This window comes from Ursus arctos, unplaced genomic scaffold (assembly GCF_023065955.2).
Source record: "Ursus arctos isolate Adak ecotype North America unplaced genomic scaffold, UrsArc2.0 scaffold_1, whole genome shotgun sequence".
NCBI lineage: Eukaryota > Metazoa > Chordata > Mammalia > Carnivora > Ursidae > Ursus > Ursus arctos.
In genome coordinates this window covers 40949614-40971408 of record NW_026622763.1, presented here as the reverse complement: position 1 = coordinate 40971408, position 21795 = coordinate 40949614, and the positions used below count along the sequence as shown (strand labels likewise).

Here is a 21795-nt window from a genome sequence, read left to right as displayed (position 1 = left end):
TTTGAGGTTTGATGATACAGGAAGAGAGAAACCACATTTAACCTAATAGCATCTCATGTTTTATATCCTCCCACTCACTCCACAGCAGGGGAAAGAAATTGTGTTAAATAAATTCCTTCCTACAGAAACCCAGTTAAGAGGTCACATTATATTTGAGTATAAACAGAGCAAGCATCATCAGGCTATTATTTATTGGCTTCCTGAATATTCCCTACAAATCAAGCCTAATTGCCATGAACAGGATTTAACATTTATGTCTAAGGTTAGGATTCGTACCCTTGTCTTTTTTTTAGATGAGACTGAAAAAGAGGTCAAAGCATTTGACAATGTTCAATGTCCATCCCCTGTTCTATTTACTCCATGGATACCATTTCAGAACTCTTGCTACAATTTCATAATAGCAAAGACTGAATATACGGCCAAACCAGATGAAGTTCATTCTAAATGCCAGAAACTGAGTAAGTATCTTATGTGGCCATTATATATATGTTCATTAAAAAACAGGTCTCACCTGAGTGTGTTATAAATATTTCTAATAGCACTATATCTCAAAAACATTCATCTCCTAATTTCTACATTATCAACAAAAAATTTATTTTTTTATCATTTGTTTTTGTTGTATTAAATAAATTATTAAATTAAACAAATTAAATAATTTGTTATTATTGGTTTTTGTTGTATTAAAATTTGTGTTTAGTTAAGATGGAGAATATAAGAATTACTTCTTTATCTACCCACTAGAGAGCTAGTCTGTCTTTACATGTGTAAACAAAATGAGCTCTACTTAAAAAGGAAAAGAAATGACTCTCGCAGGCAGAGAACTGGATATTAAACCAAGCTAAACTGTGGGCAAAGTGAAAACAGGTGAATTTGGGTGGTTGAAAGCTCAGCTAAGAAGTCAAAAGCAAAGAAGCAGCTCTGCTTAAAAGAAATGCCCTTCAACAAATGACTGGATTAAGAAGATGTGGTCCATATATACAATGGAATATTACTCAGCCATCAGAAAGAACGATTACACAACATTTGCAGCAACATGGACGGGACTGGAGGAGATTATGCTAAGTGAAATAAGTCAAGCAGAGAAAGAAAATTATCATATGGTTTTACTCATTTGTGGAACATAAGGAATATCAGGGAGATCGGAAGGAAAAGGAAGGAAAGAATGAAAGGGGGTAAACAGAAGGGGGAATGAACCATGAGAGACTATGGACTCTGGGAAACAAACTGAGGGTTTTGGAGGGGAGGGGGTGGGGATTGGGATAGGCCGGCGATGGGTATTAAGGAGGGCATGTATTGCATGGTGCACTGGGTGTTATACGCAAATAATGAGTCATGGAACATTACATCAAAAACTAGGGAAGTACTGTAAGGTGACCAAGATAACATAATAAAAAATTATTATAAAAAAAAACAAGAAAAACCAAAAAAAAAAGAAGAAAAAGAAATGCATATTTCACACTCTCAGCTCTTAGGACTCTTCAGATATTCCCTGTGGGATCCACTGAAGTTTTGTGACTTTTAAACAGTGGACCTGTGAACTGTGGGGAGTTCCTATGGAAAATATCAAACCATTATTCCCAAAAGTGTGCTGTTTAGAAATTAGTCTTGAGAGAAAGTCTACGAAAAGGATCCTTAGAAAAAGAACAAGGTTGAGAAATACTACACCACCATTGTTTCCTAATGTCTAACAACATTACCAAATGTACATCAGCATATACTTTAAGAAGTACTGCCATAAATGAACTAGTTTAACTTTGTTTAACCAATGTTTGTGACGCTTTTATCCATCTAGTTTTTTTCTGAGAAACTCCAGCTAATTTCCTGAGGAACACCTTTGGGAAATATTAAACTTTTTAAACAGTAATATAAAGAGTGATCTCTAAGGAAAAGGAAGATCTATCATATAGATCATCCAGGAGGTTTTGTTTATTATAGTCTTTGACAGTGTATCATTAAAATGGGTTAATTTGTACCAATTCGAAATAAGCTTTAAATGGGGAAAAGTGAAGTGAATCAATGTTTTAAATTCTCTATTCAGCAGCTAGTTTTACACTATTCTGTAAGACCAAATTTAACATCAAAATGTTTCGGGTACCAGGTGGCTCAGTTGGTTAAGCATCTGACTCTTGATTTTGGCTCAGGTCATGGTCTCAGAGTTGTGAGATCAAGCCCTGTGAAGGGCTAAGCATGAAGCCTGCTTAAGATTCTCTCTCTTCCTCTTCCTCTGTCCTTTTCTTCCCATGTGCTCTCTCTTTTTCTCTCAAAAAATAAAATAACATAAAAATGTTTGAAAACTTCTTAATCTATTCATTTCAGTATGATGAGATAGTTTTTTAAAAGGCTTTATTCATTTGAGAGAAAGAGAGAGCAGGAACAGAGGGAAGGGCAGAGGGAGAGAATCTCAAGCAGATTCCCTACTGAGCACAGAGTCCTATGCGGAGCTGGATCTCATGACCCTGAGATAATGACCTTAGCCAAAACGAAGAGTCGGATGCTCAACTGATTGACCCACCCAGGATCCCCAGTACAATCAGATAGTTTTAATTTACATGTCTGTCTTATTTTCCAATATTGTTTTAGAGTTTAAGCTGGGAAATACAATTTTCTAAATCTATCAAAATAAAGTGTTCTATATAAGTAATTATTAAAACTATTGACTATTTTTTATTTAACAGACCCAAAATCACATGTTCTGAGTATTCGAGATGAAGAAGAGAATAACTTTGTTCTAGAGCAACTTCTGCACTTCAATAATATGGCTTCATGGGTCACATTAAGTATAACTTATGAAAGTAAGTTGTAAATCTGCTGATTTTCTCTATTTATATTCATACTTCATTATAAACTACTTGTTTATCATGCTACAAAAATATAGGTCTTCTAAGTAGATGTTTACCAATGTACAAAATTATAATTATGTACTTAGCAGAACTTATATAAATACCAGGCAATTTTTGTGTCTCGAATCTGCCATTCAAATGCCTTTACCACCAAGGTTAGAGTTAAATGGTAGACAATAATTTCCTTTCTCCACTATCTCTCCTACCAATTCAAGACTAACTGAAAAGGACCATGCTGCCATAGAAATCTTCAATATCTACTTTATATCTCTACCATGTATATAGGATGAGTGAGAATGGAATTATATTTTTATTATCTTGCTCCTTTGAGTTTTCAGCATTGGCTTGGAGTATGCGTTAGAAAAATGAGAAACAGTCTGACAATGAGATAGAATATTTGAAGTTGGGACTAAATGCCACAAGTCCAAGGTACAATTGCTATGAAATTTTTTAAAGATTCATTCATTTATTTTAAAGGGAGAGGAGAGAGAGAGCGTGCATGCATGCACACGCAGTGATGGGGGAGGGGCAGAGGGAGAGGGAGAGAATCTCCAGCAGACTCCCTGCTCAGCAGGAGCCCCACACAGAGCTCAACCCCACACCCCTGAGATCATGACCTGAGCCAAAATCAAGAGTCAATCACCAACTGAGCTACCCAGGTGCCCTGCTATAAAATGTTTTAAAACACAGACCTAATAATAGCATAAATAAGACCAATTTAGAAAAATACTCAATTAGAGATGTCCTGAAAATCATAGAAGTTTTAGAATTAGGAAAAAAGTCACTCTGAGACATCACACATCAAGAGCATACATTTAGCCAAAAAAGGGGGATGGGCCTTACTGAGGGGCACAGGACAATGACAGCCAAAGGCAGAAGCTAAATTACTCAAATATGACCATTTTAAAAATAGCCTTCTTGCGGCTTGGGGGTGGCTTAGTCAGTTGAGCATCTACCTTTGGCTCGGGTCGTGATCCCATCGTCATAGGATTGAGCCCACACATCACATCTGGCTCCCTGCTCAGTGGAGAGTCTGCTTCTCCCTCTGCCCTTCCCCCTGCTTGTCCTCTGTTTCTCAAATAAATAAATAAAATATTTAAAAAATATATAGCCTTCTCCTTGCTATCTAACCTGACTCTTTTAGAGTTGCTCAGGTTTTTCTTAAATATTTATGGCATGCCGATGAGTTAGCAAAATTAAGCTATCAAGCAATAGGTAAGTAAGACTTAGGTTGCCAGTTGAAAATGAGTTCATCATAGTAGGACTTATGGGTCTAAATCCTTTCTCCAAATACACTTGAATACCCCTAAAATTAAGAAGGGGGAAAAAATGGAGAGAAAGTAGGTGGAAAGTTCCCAGGCTTTACCCGGAAATGACTGAGGAGACAGTGTTCCTGTAGGGACCAGTGGAGACCACACCCAGGATGCAGAGATTTCAGTTTTATCTTCTGATATACTTTGTTATATCTATATTATCAGAAACAACTGAAAATGTATTCTGTGTTCTGAAAAGCATTTTCAAATCTGTAGACTTCCTTTTAAGCATCTTAGCTTCTTTTTGTAAATTGTATGAGTAACAAAATTTCTACTAGAATATATCGACATGAATGAGATATAGAAAGATGTTTCAAGCAATAGAAAATTTGGTTTAAATCTAATTCTTACTGGCTTAATTCACATCCATAGATTTGTTTAATTATGTCAATACACTTAAATAATATTCAAATATAATACCACTGATACAAAGGATTTTATTTTGGGGTTTTGTTTTTTTTTTTAAGTTCTGACTTTTCAGAAGTATGGCCATGAATAGAAACTATTAAGGGAAGCCATTTGTCAACTGAAAGATGCTTCAAGCCAAGTGAAAAAGTGGCCGTTTTGTATAGCAACTTTAGGAATATACCATCACCCATCATATTGGCCAGAAAATTGTCAGTTAAACATTTGGAGAGAGGGAGAGAGGGCCTGGGAGACATGAGGTGATAGAAAGCAGCAAGCAAGAGCCAGATCACACGTACAGCGTTTCTAGCGGGTCTTTGCTGCACTTAGATGTTTAGGTATACAGCCTTGGAAGGTGGTCACCAGTGAAAGGTAAAAATCACCAGGACAACAACGGGTATGTGTACTGTATAATGACATCTCTCTTTATGCCAATTCATAATTTTAATAGGCCTAGTGACTTATTTTTCCAGAAACTTTGATATATTCCCATACCACAGAATCCAGCCATTTAAGGTGTACAACTTAATGGCTTTTAATATGGTCAAGGGTTGTATCGCTATCACTCCCCCGAAAAGAAACACCGTACCCATTAGCATTCCCTCCTCGTTCCCTACCCCTTCTCCCAACTCCCAGCAACTACTGATCTATTTTCTGTCTCTACAGATTACCTATTCTAGACATTTCAAATAAATGAGATCATACAATAGGTGATTTTTGTGTGTGACTGGCTTGTTCTACTTAGCGTAATGCCTTATACATGTAGCACCGTAGCGTGTATCAGTCCTTGTTATGGCTGAATAACATTGTTATAATAACAATAACATCTGTCGTATGGCTATACCATACTTAATTTATCCATTCATCAGTTGATGACCATTTAGATTCTTTTCACTTTTTGGTTGTGAATAATGCCACGATGAACATGTAGATGTATGTATTCATTTATCTTGGGTATATACCGAAGGGAGGAATTGCTGGGTCTTTTTTTTAACCCTTTGAAGAACTAACAGACTGTTTTCCTAAGCTGCTATGCCATTTTCCATACCTTCCAATTTTTCCATGTTCTATGTCAACACTTGTTTTTATCTCTTTTTTTGATTATAGCCATCCTAGTAGGTATGAAGTGATATCTAATTGAGGTTTTTACTTCATTTTTATTTCATTTCCCTGAGGACTAATGATATTAAACATAATTTCATGTGCTTATTTCCTATTTGTATATCATCTTTGGAAAAAACTTTATTCAAATCATTTACCCATTTTAAAATTGTCTTTTTTATTGTTGAGTTATAAACATTCTTTATATATTCTGGATATAAGTTCCTTGTCAAGTAAATGATTTGTAAATATTTTCTCCATCACTTTATTTATTTATTTTTTTTTAGTAAGCTCTATACCCAACATGGAGCTCTCACTCACTACCCCCAGATCAAGAGTCATAAGCCCTACTGACTGAGCTAGCCAGGCGCCCCCATCATCACTTTGATAGTAGAATTTGTAGCACAAAACTTTTTTTTTTCAAGATTTCATTTATTTATTTGAGAGAACAAGTGAGATCACAAGCGGGGAAGGGTGGGGGGAGAGGCAGAGGGAGAAGGACAAGCAGACTTCCTCTGAGCAGTGAGCCTGACTGGGGGCTCCATCCCAGGACCCTGGGATCATGACCTGAGCTGAAGGCAGACGCTTAACCGACTGAGCCACCCAGGCGCCCCACAAAAAACTTTTTAATTTTAATGAAGTCCAATTTATCTATTTCTTATCACTTATGCATATCTATGCTTTGCCTATTCCTGGTGATGAAGAAATACTCCTAGGTTTTATTCTAAGAGTTTTATAGTTTTAGCTCTTACCTTTAGGTCTGTGATCAATTTTTGAGTTAATTTTCTGTATGGTAAAAGGAAAGGGTCTGATATGTATACACACACACACACACACACACATGTGCGCGCACACACATACATACATATATGTTTTTGCATGTAGATAGCCTGTTGTCCCAGGGACTATTCTTTTGTATTGAATTGTTTTGGCACCCTTGTCAAAAATCAGTTGACATAAATGTGCACAATTGTGTATGGTTTAGGTCCAGGGAAGAGATTTCTATCACTAGTTTTGTAATGTGTTAATTTTTAAATTAAATAATTATATTCATTTTCATTGTAATTAAACATATATACAGGAGAAATGAAAAATTTGATTTAAAAATAACAAAACATAAAGCTATTACAGGATGGTGAAATTATAAGTAAATTTTAATTTTTATGTTTATAATTTGTACTTTCCAAATTAAAAATAAGCATGATTTACTGTTATAGTCAGAAAATACTTTAAAGGGATATACATAATCATATAACTTTTTACATAGTAAATAAAGAAGAAAGAAAATCGATTGAGTTTGAAATATTAACTATAATTCAAGTCTTCATTTAATCTCTAAACATAGAAAAAAACGTGTCTTCCCTAGATAATTCTCTTCTGTGGTCTGATAAGACCATGCTGTCATACACAAATTGGAGAGGAGGAAGACCAGATATAAAAAATGACAAGTTTTTTGCTGGCTTGAGTATTGATGGCTTCTGGGATATTCAAACCTTCAATGTTATTGAAGAAATACTTCACTATACGCAGAACAGTATTCTTGCTTGTAAAATTGAAATGGGTAAGTATACTAATGTAGACTTTCCAGTCCAAGGAAAGAGAACATAAGGCCATCAGCTCGAGTGGGAATCATTCAACTGTATTTTTTGAGTGCCTCCTCTATTTTCAGTCCTGTGAGAGGTACTACAGAAGTTACAGAGGAAGGAAAAGATACAGTGCATCCATGGTGTCATGGTCTTGAACTCAAGGAGTAAAATGTAGCTGAGGAGACAGCATTTAACTGTTTAGCATTGTTTTATGTAAGTTAGTTTTAGGTTATTTGTTATTGGCGTCAGTTTGTTGGAAAATCGTAAGACGTGGTTGGGTCTTGGAGACTGGAGAAAATTTTTATAAATATGAAAGTGTGTTTGTGTAAAGTTTTGACATTCTAGCCTAAAAATAAATGTCTCTTAAGTTTGCCTAATTCCTTAAGTAAATCTATTTTTACATGCATATGAGTTTTAAATGTTTCACAGCTTAGAAACTGTTATAATGGCCACTATGATTTAAGGCCATAACATTCAGGCTTATCTCTCTTCATAGTGCCACAAAATAACTTTCTGGAGCATCATTTCAAACAGCAATCTCCAGTGTTTTCCTATTGCCAATTGCTTTGAGACCATGTATGCTTCTAAGGTTTTTTAGAAACACTGTCTATTCTAAAATTCTAGGCTTTCTTCCAGCCCCCAAATCTTCCCCCATTCTTGGCTCAATAAGGTTCTTTTTGTGTCATGCTGATCTCTTAATTGTCCCATGTGCAGTGTATGCTTATCCTCATTTGCACCTTCATTTACGTTTTTTTATGGACAAGAAGTCTTCCACCTCTTTTTTCACTTCTTTAACAAACTTTTTATTTTAGAATGATTTTTGTATTTGTAAAAAAGTTACAGAGGCAGTACAGAGGGTTCCCAAATACACCATAACCAATTTTCCCTATTGTTGACCTCTTACATTAGTATGGTACATTTGTCACAACTAAAAAACCAGTATGATAGATCACTATTTACTAAAGTCCATCCATTATTCCGATTTTTTTTTTTTTTTTTTTTTTTTACTTAATGTCCCTTTTCTATTCAGGATTCTATCCAGGATACTACAGGATACTATGTTACATATAGTCATCATGTCTCCTTAGGTTTCTTGACTGTGAATGTTTCTTAGACTTTTCTTGCTTTTGATGACCTTGACAGTTTTGAGGAGCACTAGTCATGTATTTTGTGGATTGTGCCTTAGTTTGGGTTGACTGATGTTTTTCCCATGATTAAACTGGAGTTGTGAGTTTGAGGTTTAGGAAAAAACCACAGAGGTAAAGTGCCATTTTCATCACATCATATGAAGGGTATGTGCCATCAACACAACTTACCACTGTTGATTTTAACCTTGATCACCGGGCTACAGATGGTATTTGTTAGCTTTCTCCACTGCAAAGTTACCCTTTTCCACATTTCCATGCCATACTTTTTGTAAGGAAGTCACTATAATCAGCCCACACTTACAGACTGAAGAGTTATTCTCCATCTTCCTGAGAGGGGTATATCTATGTAAATTATTTGGAATTCTTCTGTACAAGAGATTTGTCTATTCTCTCCCATTTTTATTTTTTATTTTTTAAAGGTTTTATTTATTTATTTGAGAGAGAGAGTGAGGGGGAGAGAAAGAAAGAGCACAAGCCAGGGGAGGGGCAGAGAAGCATACTCCCCGCTGAGCAAAGAGCCTGATAGGGGACTTGATCCCAGGACCCTGGGATCATGACCTGAACTGAAGGCAGCCGCTTAACCGACTGAACCACCCAGGTGTCCCTCTCTCCCATTTTTAAATTTATTCAGTCAGTTGTTTATATCAATATATATTTTATACTTTGGGTTATAGTCCAATATGCTACATTATTTAATATTTTATTCAAATTGTTCTAGTTTTGGCCATTGGGAGCTCTATCACTTGGATCCTGTGCCTCTTTGAAGTACCGTCATCATCGTTGTTTCGTTATTGCTATATTATTCTTCATTTGTTTTTAGCTTACTCTCTGATTACTTTATTTCTTCTTAGTCCTAATTTCATCTAACCTAAACTCTGCAAACTGAATTTGTTAAGCAGGCTTTCTGACTCTCTTACTTCAGAAGAATCTTTCCTTCTCTACTCAATCACACATGTTATAGCGGTTAATTGTTTGGCCTGCATTTCAGGAATTCTTTATTCTGTCCCCAATTCCTATGTGAGCTCCTTAAATGAAAGACAATGTTTATACCTTTTTTTAATCAACCAGACAACTATAATATTTAAAAACCTATTACATGTATTGTGGCAATAAGAAAAATAATGTATGCATTTTACATCCCTTGTTAATAAGAAATCCAGTTTTGTTTAATGTTAGAAATGATTGCATGTCTAGTCTTACCCAAAATGTGTATTTTAAATAATTTAAATATAATCACTAATACTTTTAATTTAAATATTATAGTTGACTACAAGGAAGAATATAATGCTACTCTGCCACAGTTTATTCCATATGAAGATGGTATTTATAATGTTATTCAAAAAAAGGTAACATGGTATGAAGCCTTAAACATGTGTTCTCAAAGTGGAGGTTATTTGGCAAGTGTTCATGACCAAAATGGCCAGCTGTTTCTGGAAGACATCGTAAAACGTGATGGATTTCCACTATGGGTTGGGCTCTCAAGTCACGATGTAAGTTTTGTCTTATTTCCCAGAAATTTTCCAAATGTGTTAGAAGGTTGGAAATTTGAGCATAAGGTATTAATTCAAAGTATAACATCGGATTAAGTCCTGGGACTCAATTTGCATAGCATACTGCTTATCTTTTTGCAACATGAACCAGATAGAAAATTGTATTTGTAGAATGCAGTAGGGCAAATGGTGGACTGCAGCTGCCTAGACACTGCCAGGCCATCCCAACGGCCCAAGAGATGAATATCTCAACAACACCTCTCTGTCACCTAGTTGGGGCAGACCAACTGGAAAGCGGGTAAAACAGGAGTAGCACAGAATCAGAGAAACCTGAGTTCCAGTACTAGTGGTGGGTCTTCCATTTACGTGTTCAGTGATCATGAACAGGTTATTTAACCTTTGCAAGCTTATTTCTTCTTCATCTGTAAAACGGGTGATAATATTTTCCTTAATACAGGATTATAGTGAAGATTAACGCAAAAGTTTATATAAGATGCCACATAAAATTCTTCATGTTAGGACTAATAAATGTGTATTTTCTTCTCACTTTCCCCCTACAAATTGCACTATTTGAGAATAACGTTTCAGTAGTAAGCATATCTTTTTGTGCCACTATTTGAATCTTATTAATTAGTATATTCATGTACCTAATCATGATGTCCAATATACCAAAAATAGGCATCTATTGAGATTAGAATTGAAGGCCTGATTTAAATAATCTTTAGAACAAAGTGAAGAAAATAAAAGAAAGGATGACAAATTAGTATTATAGAATCAAGGGAAAACCAAAAGTAATCTTCCCATATGAGTTTCTAGGGAAGTACTTTCTTCTTCCAGCCCTCTGCTGTTTGATGGCTTCCGTAATATGAAAGAATGTAGCCAGAGACACAAACTGCAGAACTATAAAACATAAAAAGCAATATTCAGAATAATATGGAGGTTGGGATTGTAAATCTGTAATTGTGACAAATGGAAGCCATTTGCACATCATTTAATTTCAAGTGTTACATAAAATCATCCTTAAAAAAAAAAATCTAGAGACAGAGTATAGTAACTCTGTCTGTAAATTTAAAGTCCTGCTTAAATTGCACCAGAGTAAATGTCTCAAATCAAAGCATCAAAAGTAAATCCCTGATTTTACAAATAGGTCCACACCCTAACAATTGTAAGCAAATAATTAACAATCCATTCCAATACTTCTTAAAGTATATATATTCTTCTTAATGTTCTTTTTGAACATTCTCTTGTCTGGAATCAGGTTATCTCTATTACTCTTTTTTTAAAAATCAATTCTTATGCTAAAAAAGTCCTAAGCTTTTTTTCATCTCTATTATTCTTAAAACAGGGAAGTGAATCAAGTTTTGAATGGTCTGATGGCAGTACATTTGACTACATCCCATGGAAAGATAACCAGTCTGCTGGAAATTGTGTTGTCTTGGATCCAAAAGGAATTTGGAGACATGAAAAATGCAAGTCTGTCAGTGATGGTGCTATTTGTTATAAACCTACAAAATGTAAGACTTGATTTTGAATAACTATATTTATTAAAATATGACATTTTGTTTTATGCACATGATTAAATACTCAAAGGAATTTTTGTCAATTTTTAAATAAGGTTTATTCACAAATCCAATAAAAATAATTTTGATACTTTGTGAAGAGAAACAAATACGATATACCCATTCAGGGTAAGTTCCCGAAGACTTTCAGTTCCTCTCTCACTGGGTACATATTACTCTAGAATTTGTGAATTTTAATTTCACTTAGCAGTGTTTTTCAAAGGCTGACACGCTCCTTTTAAAAAAGAGTTCAGCAGCATATAAATTTGGGAAATACCTTAGGTTTGATTTACTGTATTGATGGCTCTGGGAGTTTCTATAGGAAAAAAATCTATTTAATTTTGTATAACTAAGCATTTTCCAAACTTAGATGATCCGTAAAATCTAAGGAAAAGCCCCTTCCATCAGGGGCTGGACTTGGGGTCATCCTGACAGGTGGAGCCTTGAAGAAGAGCACAGGAACCAAGACCACCCAGGAGCTGCAGAGGCCTGCTGGACAAGTCAAGATGGTGGCAGTGGCAGTCTCTGAAGCCTCCGGTTCTCAGTGCTTGCCATGCTTTCTGCTCCAAAGAATCTTCCAGAGAAGATTCGACATTTGGAATTAAACAGATCCAAGCAGAAAAAAATGTGAAAACCTTATCCAGAGAAGCAAGTGAATACAACAAAGAGAGAATGATATCAAGAATGATTATGGATAATCAAGAACTGACATCTCAGTTGTTAGGTACAGAAAATAAATGTAATGTTTTAGAAAAACAATTGGAATACATGAGAAATGTGGTAAAGTATACAAAAATGGAAAGGACATCTGTGTTAGCTAAACAGACTTTATAGGATCAAGTAGAATGACAACATGAACAAACACAAATCCAGCGCTATACTGAGATTGAACCCCATGTTGGGCTTCACATTGGGCGTGGAGCCTGCTTAAGATTCTCTCTCTCCCTCTCTCTCTGCCCTTCCCCCCGCAACCCATCTTTCTCAAACAAAACAAAACAAAACAAAAAACCTTAGGGAAAAAAATGGACTCTTCAAAAAAAAAAAAAAGAAAGAAAGAAAGAAAAGAACAAGTGTTGGTAAGGATGTGGAGAAATTGGAGCCCTTGTATATTGCTTGTGGGAATAAAAAGTGGTTTGTAGCCACTGTGGAAAATAGTATGGTGATTTCTCAAAAATTTTAACATAAAATTACCATAGGATCTAGCAATTTCACTTCTGGGTATATACGCAAAAGAAATGGAAGCAGGGACTGGAACAGATATTTGTACAACTGTGTTCACAGCAACGTTATTCACAACGGCCAAAAGGTGAAAGCAACCCAAGCTGTCCACTGACAGATGAATGCGTAAGCAAAATGTGGTATATTCATACTATGGAATATTATTCAGCATTAAAAAAGAAGGAAATTCTGACACATAATACATAATACAACCTGCATGGTCGAATCTTGAGGACATTATTCTAAGTGAAATAAGCCAGACACAAAAGGACAAATACCATACGACTCCAATTATATGAGGTACCTAGAGCTGTCAATTCATAGAAACAGAAAGTAGAATGGTGGTTTCTGGGGGCAGACAGGAATGGGGAGTTATTATTTAATGGGTACGGAAGCCATAGCTCCTCTCTTTGTAGGAGACAGATTGTGCTATGCTTATATACGGTCCTTTGTAAACATATTACCAATTTTTCACTTGTGGATATGATTTTAAAAGTAGTTTTTTTATATAGCAAGGTAAAACTAGGTTTATATGATCAAGACAAAAAGAATCCAAAGAAAGAAACAATTTTAAGTATTATTTCAAAGTAGTTACAGGCCTGCCGAGCCTGTGTTTGCTTCTTATTCTTTCTATCCAATTGTTTTTACCTTAGGGTAATTCCATCTTAGAGGGCTAAATACTTTCTTCTACTTTCTAAGATTTAAAAATGGTATTCCAAAAAGCTAATTAGAATGTATACTCTTAGAATATGGGCTGTAGCTTTCCCTGGTGTGGGTATTGAGTTGAATACTTCTTACCCACAGGAACCACAGTTTCAGACAGGGGTTCGTGAGATTTTAAAAAGTCAGTTATTTTTTCTGTGCATTTTTACATCATATCTAACATTTTTATAGCTAAAGAGGTGTCCTCTCATACACACTCATCAAGATGTCCAGCAGTAAAAGGGAATGAGTCACAATGGATCCAGTACAGGGAGCACTGTTACGCATCTGACCGGGCACTGCGCAATTTCTCAGAAGCCAAACAGTTCTGTTCAAAACTTGGTGAGTTAAAATTTATTGATTTTCTTGGACTCAATAATGCAATCATTGGATTTTTTCCAAGGAAATAATTTGAAATAATGATTATATTTTTGAAAATATTTTGGGGGCACCTGGGCGGCTCAATCAGTTAAGTGTCTGATTCTTGATTTCAGCTCAGATCATAATCTCAGGATTGTGGAATAAAGCCCCGAGCTGGGCTTGTCACTGCTGAAGACTACTTGATTCCACTTAGGATTGATTTTCCCAAGTCTAGTTATTATTCTATTTCTATCCCTTGCCTGATGACGGTGATAATACTATTTTTCTGTGGGCTTAGGCAATTTATCAAACTTCAAGAGTATTCAATTCCATACTTTATTTAGGAACTTACAGTGGGCATAACCTATGTATAAAATAATAATAAAAATAAAAATAAAATAATAATAAAAAATAAAAAAGTACACATATGTATAAAATAATATTAAGGGAAAGGCTAATGTTCCCCAATATCCCAAACCTATTTGCTTTCATTTTCATTTTAACAGAAGCAAAGTTAAAGCTGAGTTATTATACAGAAATGGTTGTCGAGGAGAGCGTGCTGAGACGCATCTTTCTACAACCATATACCCCACTACTTGTGACTCGCTGTTCATACGCAATGGTCCCACTGGCAGGCAGTTCCAAGATCAAAATGTTAAACATTTTGAAGAAACATAAAATTTCTGTATGTAAAGTTTCAATCTAGAAATATTTCTAAATTTTTTGGAATCTATTAATGCTATACTTTTAAAAAATCTGACACAAATATCAGATTTTCAAACTATTCTCTATGTAAAGCTTGAATTTCTCAATGATCTTGATCATGGTAGATTTCTTTTTTTCAAACGGCTGGTTGAGAATAAGCCACTTCCCTAGTTTGCATAAAGCTAATTAGTTTAGGGCTTGTTTTCCCTCAACAGATCATTCTGCAACTATTGTTACCATAGAGGATGAAGATGAAAATAAGTTCGTGAGCAGACTGATGAGGGAAAATAATAATATTACCATGAGAGTTTGGCTTGGATTATCTCAATATTCTGCCGGTAAGTGATGTATTTGTGTGCACAGTGTGCAAAGAGAGTTCCAACTTGTCCTAAATACCAAGTCAGCCTTGCTAAAGAATGTCAGGTGGTGGTGAATTCAAATGCTTCTTATTGATGAATAAGCGAGGGCTGCTGGCTGTTTTGGACACTTATAAATTCCTAATGAATATGAATATGTGAGTGACTTATTAGTAATAATGGAAAACACTAATGAAATAGAAAATCAGGTTAAATCAATGGAATGTTCTAGAGGTTTAAGATACTTGGATCGACAGCATATTTTTTCTCCTACAGCAATATCTGTGGCCCTCATGCTCCCACAAAGAACTCATGACTTGCTTCCCTAGAGTTCTAGTGTCTACCACTTGTGTTTTTGTAGCTTATAAGTCTGTTTTTCAGAAGGGTCTCCTGTTGTAGTTCTCTTCCCTCTTGTAACATTTTTACCTTAGAGAAAAGTTAATTCTTAATGGTGATTTTCTTTTTCAAACAAGCTTGATAAAATAGCCGAGAATTGGTTAAAAAAGATTTGTGGAAGAAATTTTCAAGGAATGATGGATTAATCCAAGCAATAATGGATAACAGATTTGAGTAAACTTGGAATTGATAAAGAATGAACTAAGAGTAAAAATTCGATAGAAGAATAGGAGGTGTGTTTTATGTTTTAAGCCAAATTGAATTCTAAATAATTGAAATAAATGTGAATCCCAAAATATTAAGTACTTGTCAAAAAGTGAATGGATTCAAATCAAAGTTGGCCATCTAAATGAATGCTTAATTGTATTTACACTATCACCACAAGGTGGTGCTCCCTCAGCTGGAAAATAAAAATGGAGTCACGGTGGGGAGACCATCCTGGACCCTCTTGACCCTTGCTCCCCCAGCACATCTTTAATGATATGAGTTTTTTAGTTGGGGGTGAGGATGCTGATGGGGATTCGGGTCTTTAGAAATCTATCCCTCACACAAGAAAAGTGCAAGCATTCTGCACTTTAACCAAAACACCACGTTTTATATCAGTGCTAGTAGAACTTTCTGCAAAGATGGAAATGTTCTATATCTGTGCTGTGTAACAGAGTAGTTGCTAGCCACATATGGCTATTGAGCACTTGAAATTTGACAAGTGCCACTGAAGGACTGATTTTTTTATTTTTTTCACTTTTAACAAGTTTCATTTTAAATAATGGCATAGCACAGTTCTAAGTAAATGAGTTGTATAAGCCACATGCCATTTTACCTTAGAGATTTAGAGGCAGCTACCCTATGACCCAGCAATTACACTACTAGGTATTTACCCCAAAGATACATATGTAGTGATCCAAAGGGGCCCCTGCACCCCAATGTTCATGGCAGCAATGTCCACAATAGCCAAACTGTGGAAAGAGCCGAGATGTCCATCGACAGATGAATGGATAAAGAAGACATCACACACACACACACACACACACACACACACACTGGAATATTACTCAGCCATCAGAAAGGATAAATACTTACCATTTACATTGATGTGGTTGGAACTGGAGGGTATTATGCTGAGTGAAATAAATCAATCAGAGAAAGACAGTTATCATATGCTTTCACTCACATGTGGAATATAAGAAACAGGGCAGAGGACTTTTGGGAAAGGGAGGGAAAACAGAATGAGAAGTCATCAGAGAGGAAGAAAAACCATGAGAGACTCTTATCTATAGGAAATAAACTGAGGGTTGCTGGAGAGGAGGTTGGTGGGGGAATGGGGTAATTGGGTGATGGGCATTAAGGAGGGCATGTGATGTGATGAGCACTGGATGTTATATGCAACTGATAAATTATTGAACACTACATCTGAAACTAATGATGTACAAGTTGGCTAATTGAATTTAAATTTAAAAAGAGAAAAATTTAGACGCAATAAACTTAATTTCTTTTTTAGATCAGTCTTGGAATTGGCTAGATGGATCAAAAGTGACATTTGTCAAATGGGCAAATAAAAGTAAGAGTGGTGCTGGAAAATGTAGTATTTTGTTGGCTTCAAATGAAACTTGGATAAAAGTTGAATGTTCACATGGCTATGGAAGAGTTATCTGCAAAGTTCCTCTGGGTAAGTATGGAACTTGTCCTTAAGGAATATATTTGTAGAACAGGTCAGGAAATAAATGTGCAACTCAGTTATGTGCAAAGTTTTGTACTTGGTCCTAAAGTCCTTATTTAGTTCTTTCAGTATATCCAAAAAACTTGATGAAGCCTTGCAGATTCTGTCAGAAAAATATATTGCAAGAGATATAAATGCCAAGATGTCTAAGACTCCCAGATGAAAGTTTGTATAATTCTTCCCTAAGAAAAATAGAAGCTGCCAGAGTATTAGGGAGCTCATTTCTTTGAATATGTTCTTAAGATGTATTTGATTCTATCAGTCAAATATGTAAAAGCTCAAAGGTCTAATTCTGCAATTAGTTTGCTTCCTTTCTCCTCATTCCCATAAAACTCATGATTAACTTAGCAACAATGCAAATCTGGATTTAATTACTTAAAATTTCCTGGAAGGAACATCTATAGGAAGTCATAATTTAAACTTAGATTTTATCATGAATTTATATATAAAATAACCATAAAAATCTTATCTTAATTTCATTTCTAGAGAAAGGAGCTCTAAATTTTTCACAGCAACATTTTTGAAGATTTAGCATAAAAAGGTCCTTTTGGTATAAATATTAAAGATAAAACCCCAATGCTAGATGATTGGTATCTATACATTCATGCATTGATTCAGCAAATATTTGGAGTGCCTACTATGCATCATGCCCTGTTTTGTGTGCTGGGTAGGGGGATGGCTAATTTGGATAGGTTATCAGGGAAGACATCTAAGAGCAGCGGACATTAAAGCTGAGATCTGAAAGGCCAGCCAAGCAAAGATGAGGGGAAGAGGCATACTAGGCAGAGCTACCAGCTGAAACAGAGCCTAAAGTAGAATGAGCTTGATGAGTGCTCAAAGAGGAGCTGAAAGGTAGGCAGGCACCAGACACCTGGGACTCTGGAAGCAAGGGTCAAGAGTTCAGGTTCTATGTTAAGTGAAATGGAAAACAGCTGGAAAATTATGGGGGGAGCTGGGGAGCAGGGTTACAGTGGCACAAACCAAGAGTTCTGTTTTGGCATTCGGAGTGTCCATATGGAGAAGAGATATCCATATGGAATGTCTAGCATGCAGTTGGACATATGAGGGAGAAGAGAGGTCAGCATAGAGATAGTATTTAAAGCAAGGGGACAAAATGAGTCCATCTGGGCAGCATGCAAAGAAGGGGTCTGGGACAGCGTTTGAAATTGAATAGCTGGGAGCTAAATGAAGTCACCCTAAAGTCTTAAATTTGCTTTAAAGCAAATAACTTTGGCCCTAGGTAAGTCAAACACAAAAATTTACAACTTTTAGCAATTTGCTATCAAAGTAAGGTAATATACTGGGAGTAATGTTTTTGAAAGGGTGATGGGGAAAGTGAGAATAAAGATAATGCTTTAACTTCTTTAGAAAAAAAATTGCTAAAACAACAAATAGGATTTAAATGAAAGGGAAAAGAGTTAAATCTGCAAAAAAAAACGCTTGTGTTTGATGATGGAGTTTGCATTCTGTGTTAATGCTATGAAACAATCAGGTACTTATTGTGTCTCATTTGTACACAGTTTACATGTGTGACACACAGCCTAATGTATAAATCAATAATGATGACTTTTATATTCTCTCCTCCAATGTCAAACCTTTCCCTCTTCTAGGCCCTGATTACAGAGGAATAGCTATCACATTTGCTGTGCTAAGTGTCTTAGCTCTCATCAGTGCCCTGATTTGGTTCCTCTTCCAAAGGAACCGGTTGCACTGGGCGGGCTTCTCTTCAGTTCGATATGAACAAGGAATGAATGAAGATGAGATTATGCTTCCCACTTTCCATGACTAAATTCTTCTAAAAGTTTGCTAATTTGCACTAACGTGTTAGGGAAAATGAGCCATTTCAGTTTTTCCCAGTGTCAGTATTTACTCTGTTCTAAAGTAGAAGTGGTAAGTACTTTTTCAGTTGTTTAATTGCTGTGCTAGTATCTACAGTGAATTATCCACAAAATGCCATGTTTAAAACTTTACTTAATAGAATAGAGAACCTTAATAGAATGGAAAAGAACCAAAGCTGGAACTAAAGTCCAAATTATTTGTGGGTTAATAAATTTAATGTGCATTTTCTCTATAAGAATGTAGTTAGTAACTAGGATGTGTATATACGAATGGCACGACTGCTTAGAGATTTAAAGCTGGCATGTTACTAGGTCACAAATCTACCTTTTAGCTTTTAAGAATATTTAGCATAGGGCATGGTTGTGGAGCCTACTGAAAAAAAAAAAAAATCCAGCCTAATGTGAAATTTGTATCTCAAAGTAAAAACATAACTGTAAATAATATGAACATTATTTCAAAATAGTCATTTGTAGCATTTAGGAGAAATTATTAACCAATGAGATATGCTTACTTTTTTTACACAGCCAAATAATGCTTTTGGCAAGATACTTCTTATACTGGTCCAAAGATATTTCATACCAAAATTGTTTAAATGGAAATATTTTGTTTTGTCATAGTTGTTCATAAAACAATGGCTTTTAAAGGAGATTTAATACTTAACATTTTCCTAAAGTATGGGAACATTGTCTTTAGATTGATTTAGATATGCTGTAGCAGTGTGGTTTTTGTCTTTTCTTATGTACAATATATAACTCTTTCCTCTTAAAGGGAACCAGCTAAGGATACAAGTTCTTGAAAATTTCCCAATTTTTATGCTTTATATGACATGTCAAATTTTGACTAAGTAATTTGTGTTACTTTGTTCCTTTTTTTCTGTGAGCTAGAGAATAGGGGTTTATGAAGGAAATTGTATATCTTGCATTTGTAAAAATGAAAATTTTATAGTGAAACTCTAAACCTTGTGACTACTACTAAAATATTTTAGATGATGAATATTTAAGGAAGCACTGTTTTGTGATTATCACTTTAAATTTTACCACCTAGAATATATTTTTAATAATAGTTTCCACTGAACACGGTGTTTTATTCAGTGTTTATATTTATACTTTAGAATATTTTTGTATAATATTCATAGATTTATTTTAAGATTTAGAGTGTTTATACTATGATAAACTTAATTTTCTAAGACAGTTTTAGTATAGACTAAAACTATAGTACTATTGTCTTGAAATATTTTTATTGAATTTGTTAGACTATTCCTCTTGCCCTGTGATCTGTACAATTTTAGTTGTTAAAGATTTTCTTCAAAGAACTAAATCAACTTGGTGTGAAACGTACACCTGTACCGGGTATCTGGCTGGCTCAGTCGGAAGAGTGTGCAGCTGCTGATCTCTCGGGGTTGTGAGTTCAAGCCCCACACTGGGTATAGAGATTCCTTTAAAAATAATAAAATAGTAAAATCTTAAAAAAAAGAAAAGTACAGCTATATATAGTAGTGATGCTGTAATAAATTTGTTTTATTTTTTAAGTAAAAGTGTTGATCCTTGTTGAAAAATATATCTCTAGGTTGGGTTTTATTATGTTACACATATAGTATAACAAAAAATAAAGTGTGCAATTGTTGTAATGCAAGGTATCCTTTATTTAAAGAATAAATGCAATCATGGACACCTGGGTTGCTCAGTCGGTTAAACGTCCAACTCAGTTTTGGCTCAGGTCATGATCTCATGGGTCTTGAAATGGAGCCCCATGGCAGGCTCTGCTCTCAGCCCAGAATCTGCTAGGGTTTCTCTCTCCCTCTCCCTCTGCCCCTCCCCCCACTCTCTCTCTCTAAATAAATAAATAAATAAAATATTTTTTTAATAAAGAATATAATCATCCTACATTTCTGAATGTTTGAGTCTCTTTTTCAGATGCCTTTGACTCAGCAATTCTTAGCAAGTCTTTTAACTCTTGTATCAGCAGAAATTCTAACTATGGCCCACTTACTTCTCATTTTTGGTGCTTCTACAGGAGATCCTGCCCCCACCGCCCAACCCGAAGCATTCATCAGCCACTTCTATGTCAGTAGGTCTCATACGCAGCTCCAGGCTCATATTCTAACTTCCCCTGGACAGTCTACATCCAAGTCCTCAGCATGACCAGAACTGCCCGTATTGTGTTCCTTTTCCCATTTCGCCTGTTGCAGATGTGTCAGAAGAATCGAAAGCAGCCTTTTCTAGTCTTCCCTAGCTAATCCAACCCCCACATGTGGTCTAACAAAATTGATCTCTCAAAACCGGGTACCTAACAAAGGAAGTAAATATACCTAATGGTCAGGTACAGGGGACAAATGTAAGTGACACCAATGATCACCCTCTTTTTTTCTCCCTTCACCCCACATACAGCATGCTCCCCTCCCTGATCCCAGGGCAAGATGTGGCCATTATCTGGGAGTTCCCCTCTGCACATGACTGCAGTAGTTCGCTAACCCCAATCCTCATGCCGCTGCTGAGTTTATGTGAGGGGGAAAGATCCAGAGTCCTTTATCTTAGGGTCGTTTACTCCTAAAACCCTTTTGGAGGAATGAAGACTTAATTGCTATTAGTTCAATAATTTTGTCTTGTTTAAGAAGACAAATTTTAACTAGATCTCAAAGACTTTTATTTTACTAGACCTCATGATTAGATGTAACAAAGTTACATCTCATTCCCCGCTTATTCTAAATCAAAGCATTCTTACAGTATCTACATTTCAACAAATTTAATATACGTGTATTTCTTTTTTCCAAGCTAAATTAATCACAAGCAGAATTTTAGTAAGTTTTTTTTTCTCCATTTCCACAAGCCAGTTCTACTTTTTTTTTTTTTTTTTTAAGATTTTATTTATTTGACAGAGAGAGACAGCAAGAGAGGGAATACAAGCAGGGGGAGTGGGAGAGGGAGAGGCAGGCTTCCTGCTGAGCACGGAGTCTGACACGGGGCTGGATTCCAGAACACTGGGATCATGACCTGAGCCGAAGGCAGATGCTTAACGACTGAGCCACCCAGGTGCCCCCAGTTCTACTTCTTTTTTTTTTTT

The 21795-nt window shown here is 35.6% G+C and overlaps 1 protein-coding gene across 2 annotated transcripts in view; it reads left to right on the top strand.

Moving 5' to 3' along the window:
- The window catches only part of LY75 (lymphocyte antigen 75), a 121281-nt gene that overhangs the window by 66795 nt on the left and 32691 nt on the right, over positions 1-21795 (top strand). Inside the window, exons 27-35 of one of the 2 annotated variants that reach the window (XM_026492727.4) lie at positions 294-458; positions 2676-2792; positions 7026-7220; positions 9657-9883; positions 11229-11397; positions 13555-13704; positions 14643-14765; positions 16678-16845; positions 18507-19299. In XM_026492727.4, the coding sequence (XP_026348512.2) occupies positions 294-458; positions 2676-2792; positions 7026-7220; positions 9657-9883; positions 11229-11397; positions 13555-13704; positions 14643-14765; positions 16678-16845; positions 18507-18685 (1493 nt within the window). In that variant the 3' untranslated portion in view covers positions 18686-19299. Of the gene's footprint in view, positions 1-293; positions 459-2675; positions 2793-7025; positions 7221-9656; positions 9884-11228; positions 11398-13554; positions 13705-14642; positions 14766-16677; positions 16846-18506; positions 19300-21795 lie in introns of those variants that run through there. The other variant, XM_026492728.4, reaches the window with a different exon arrangement.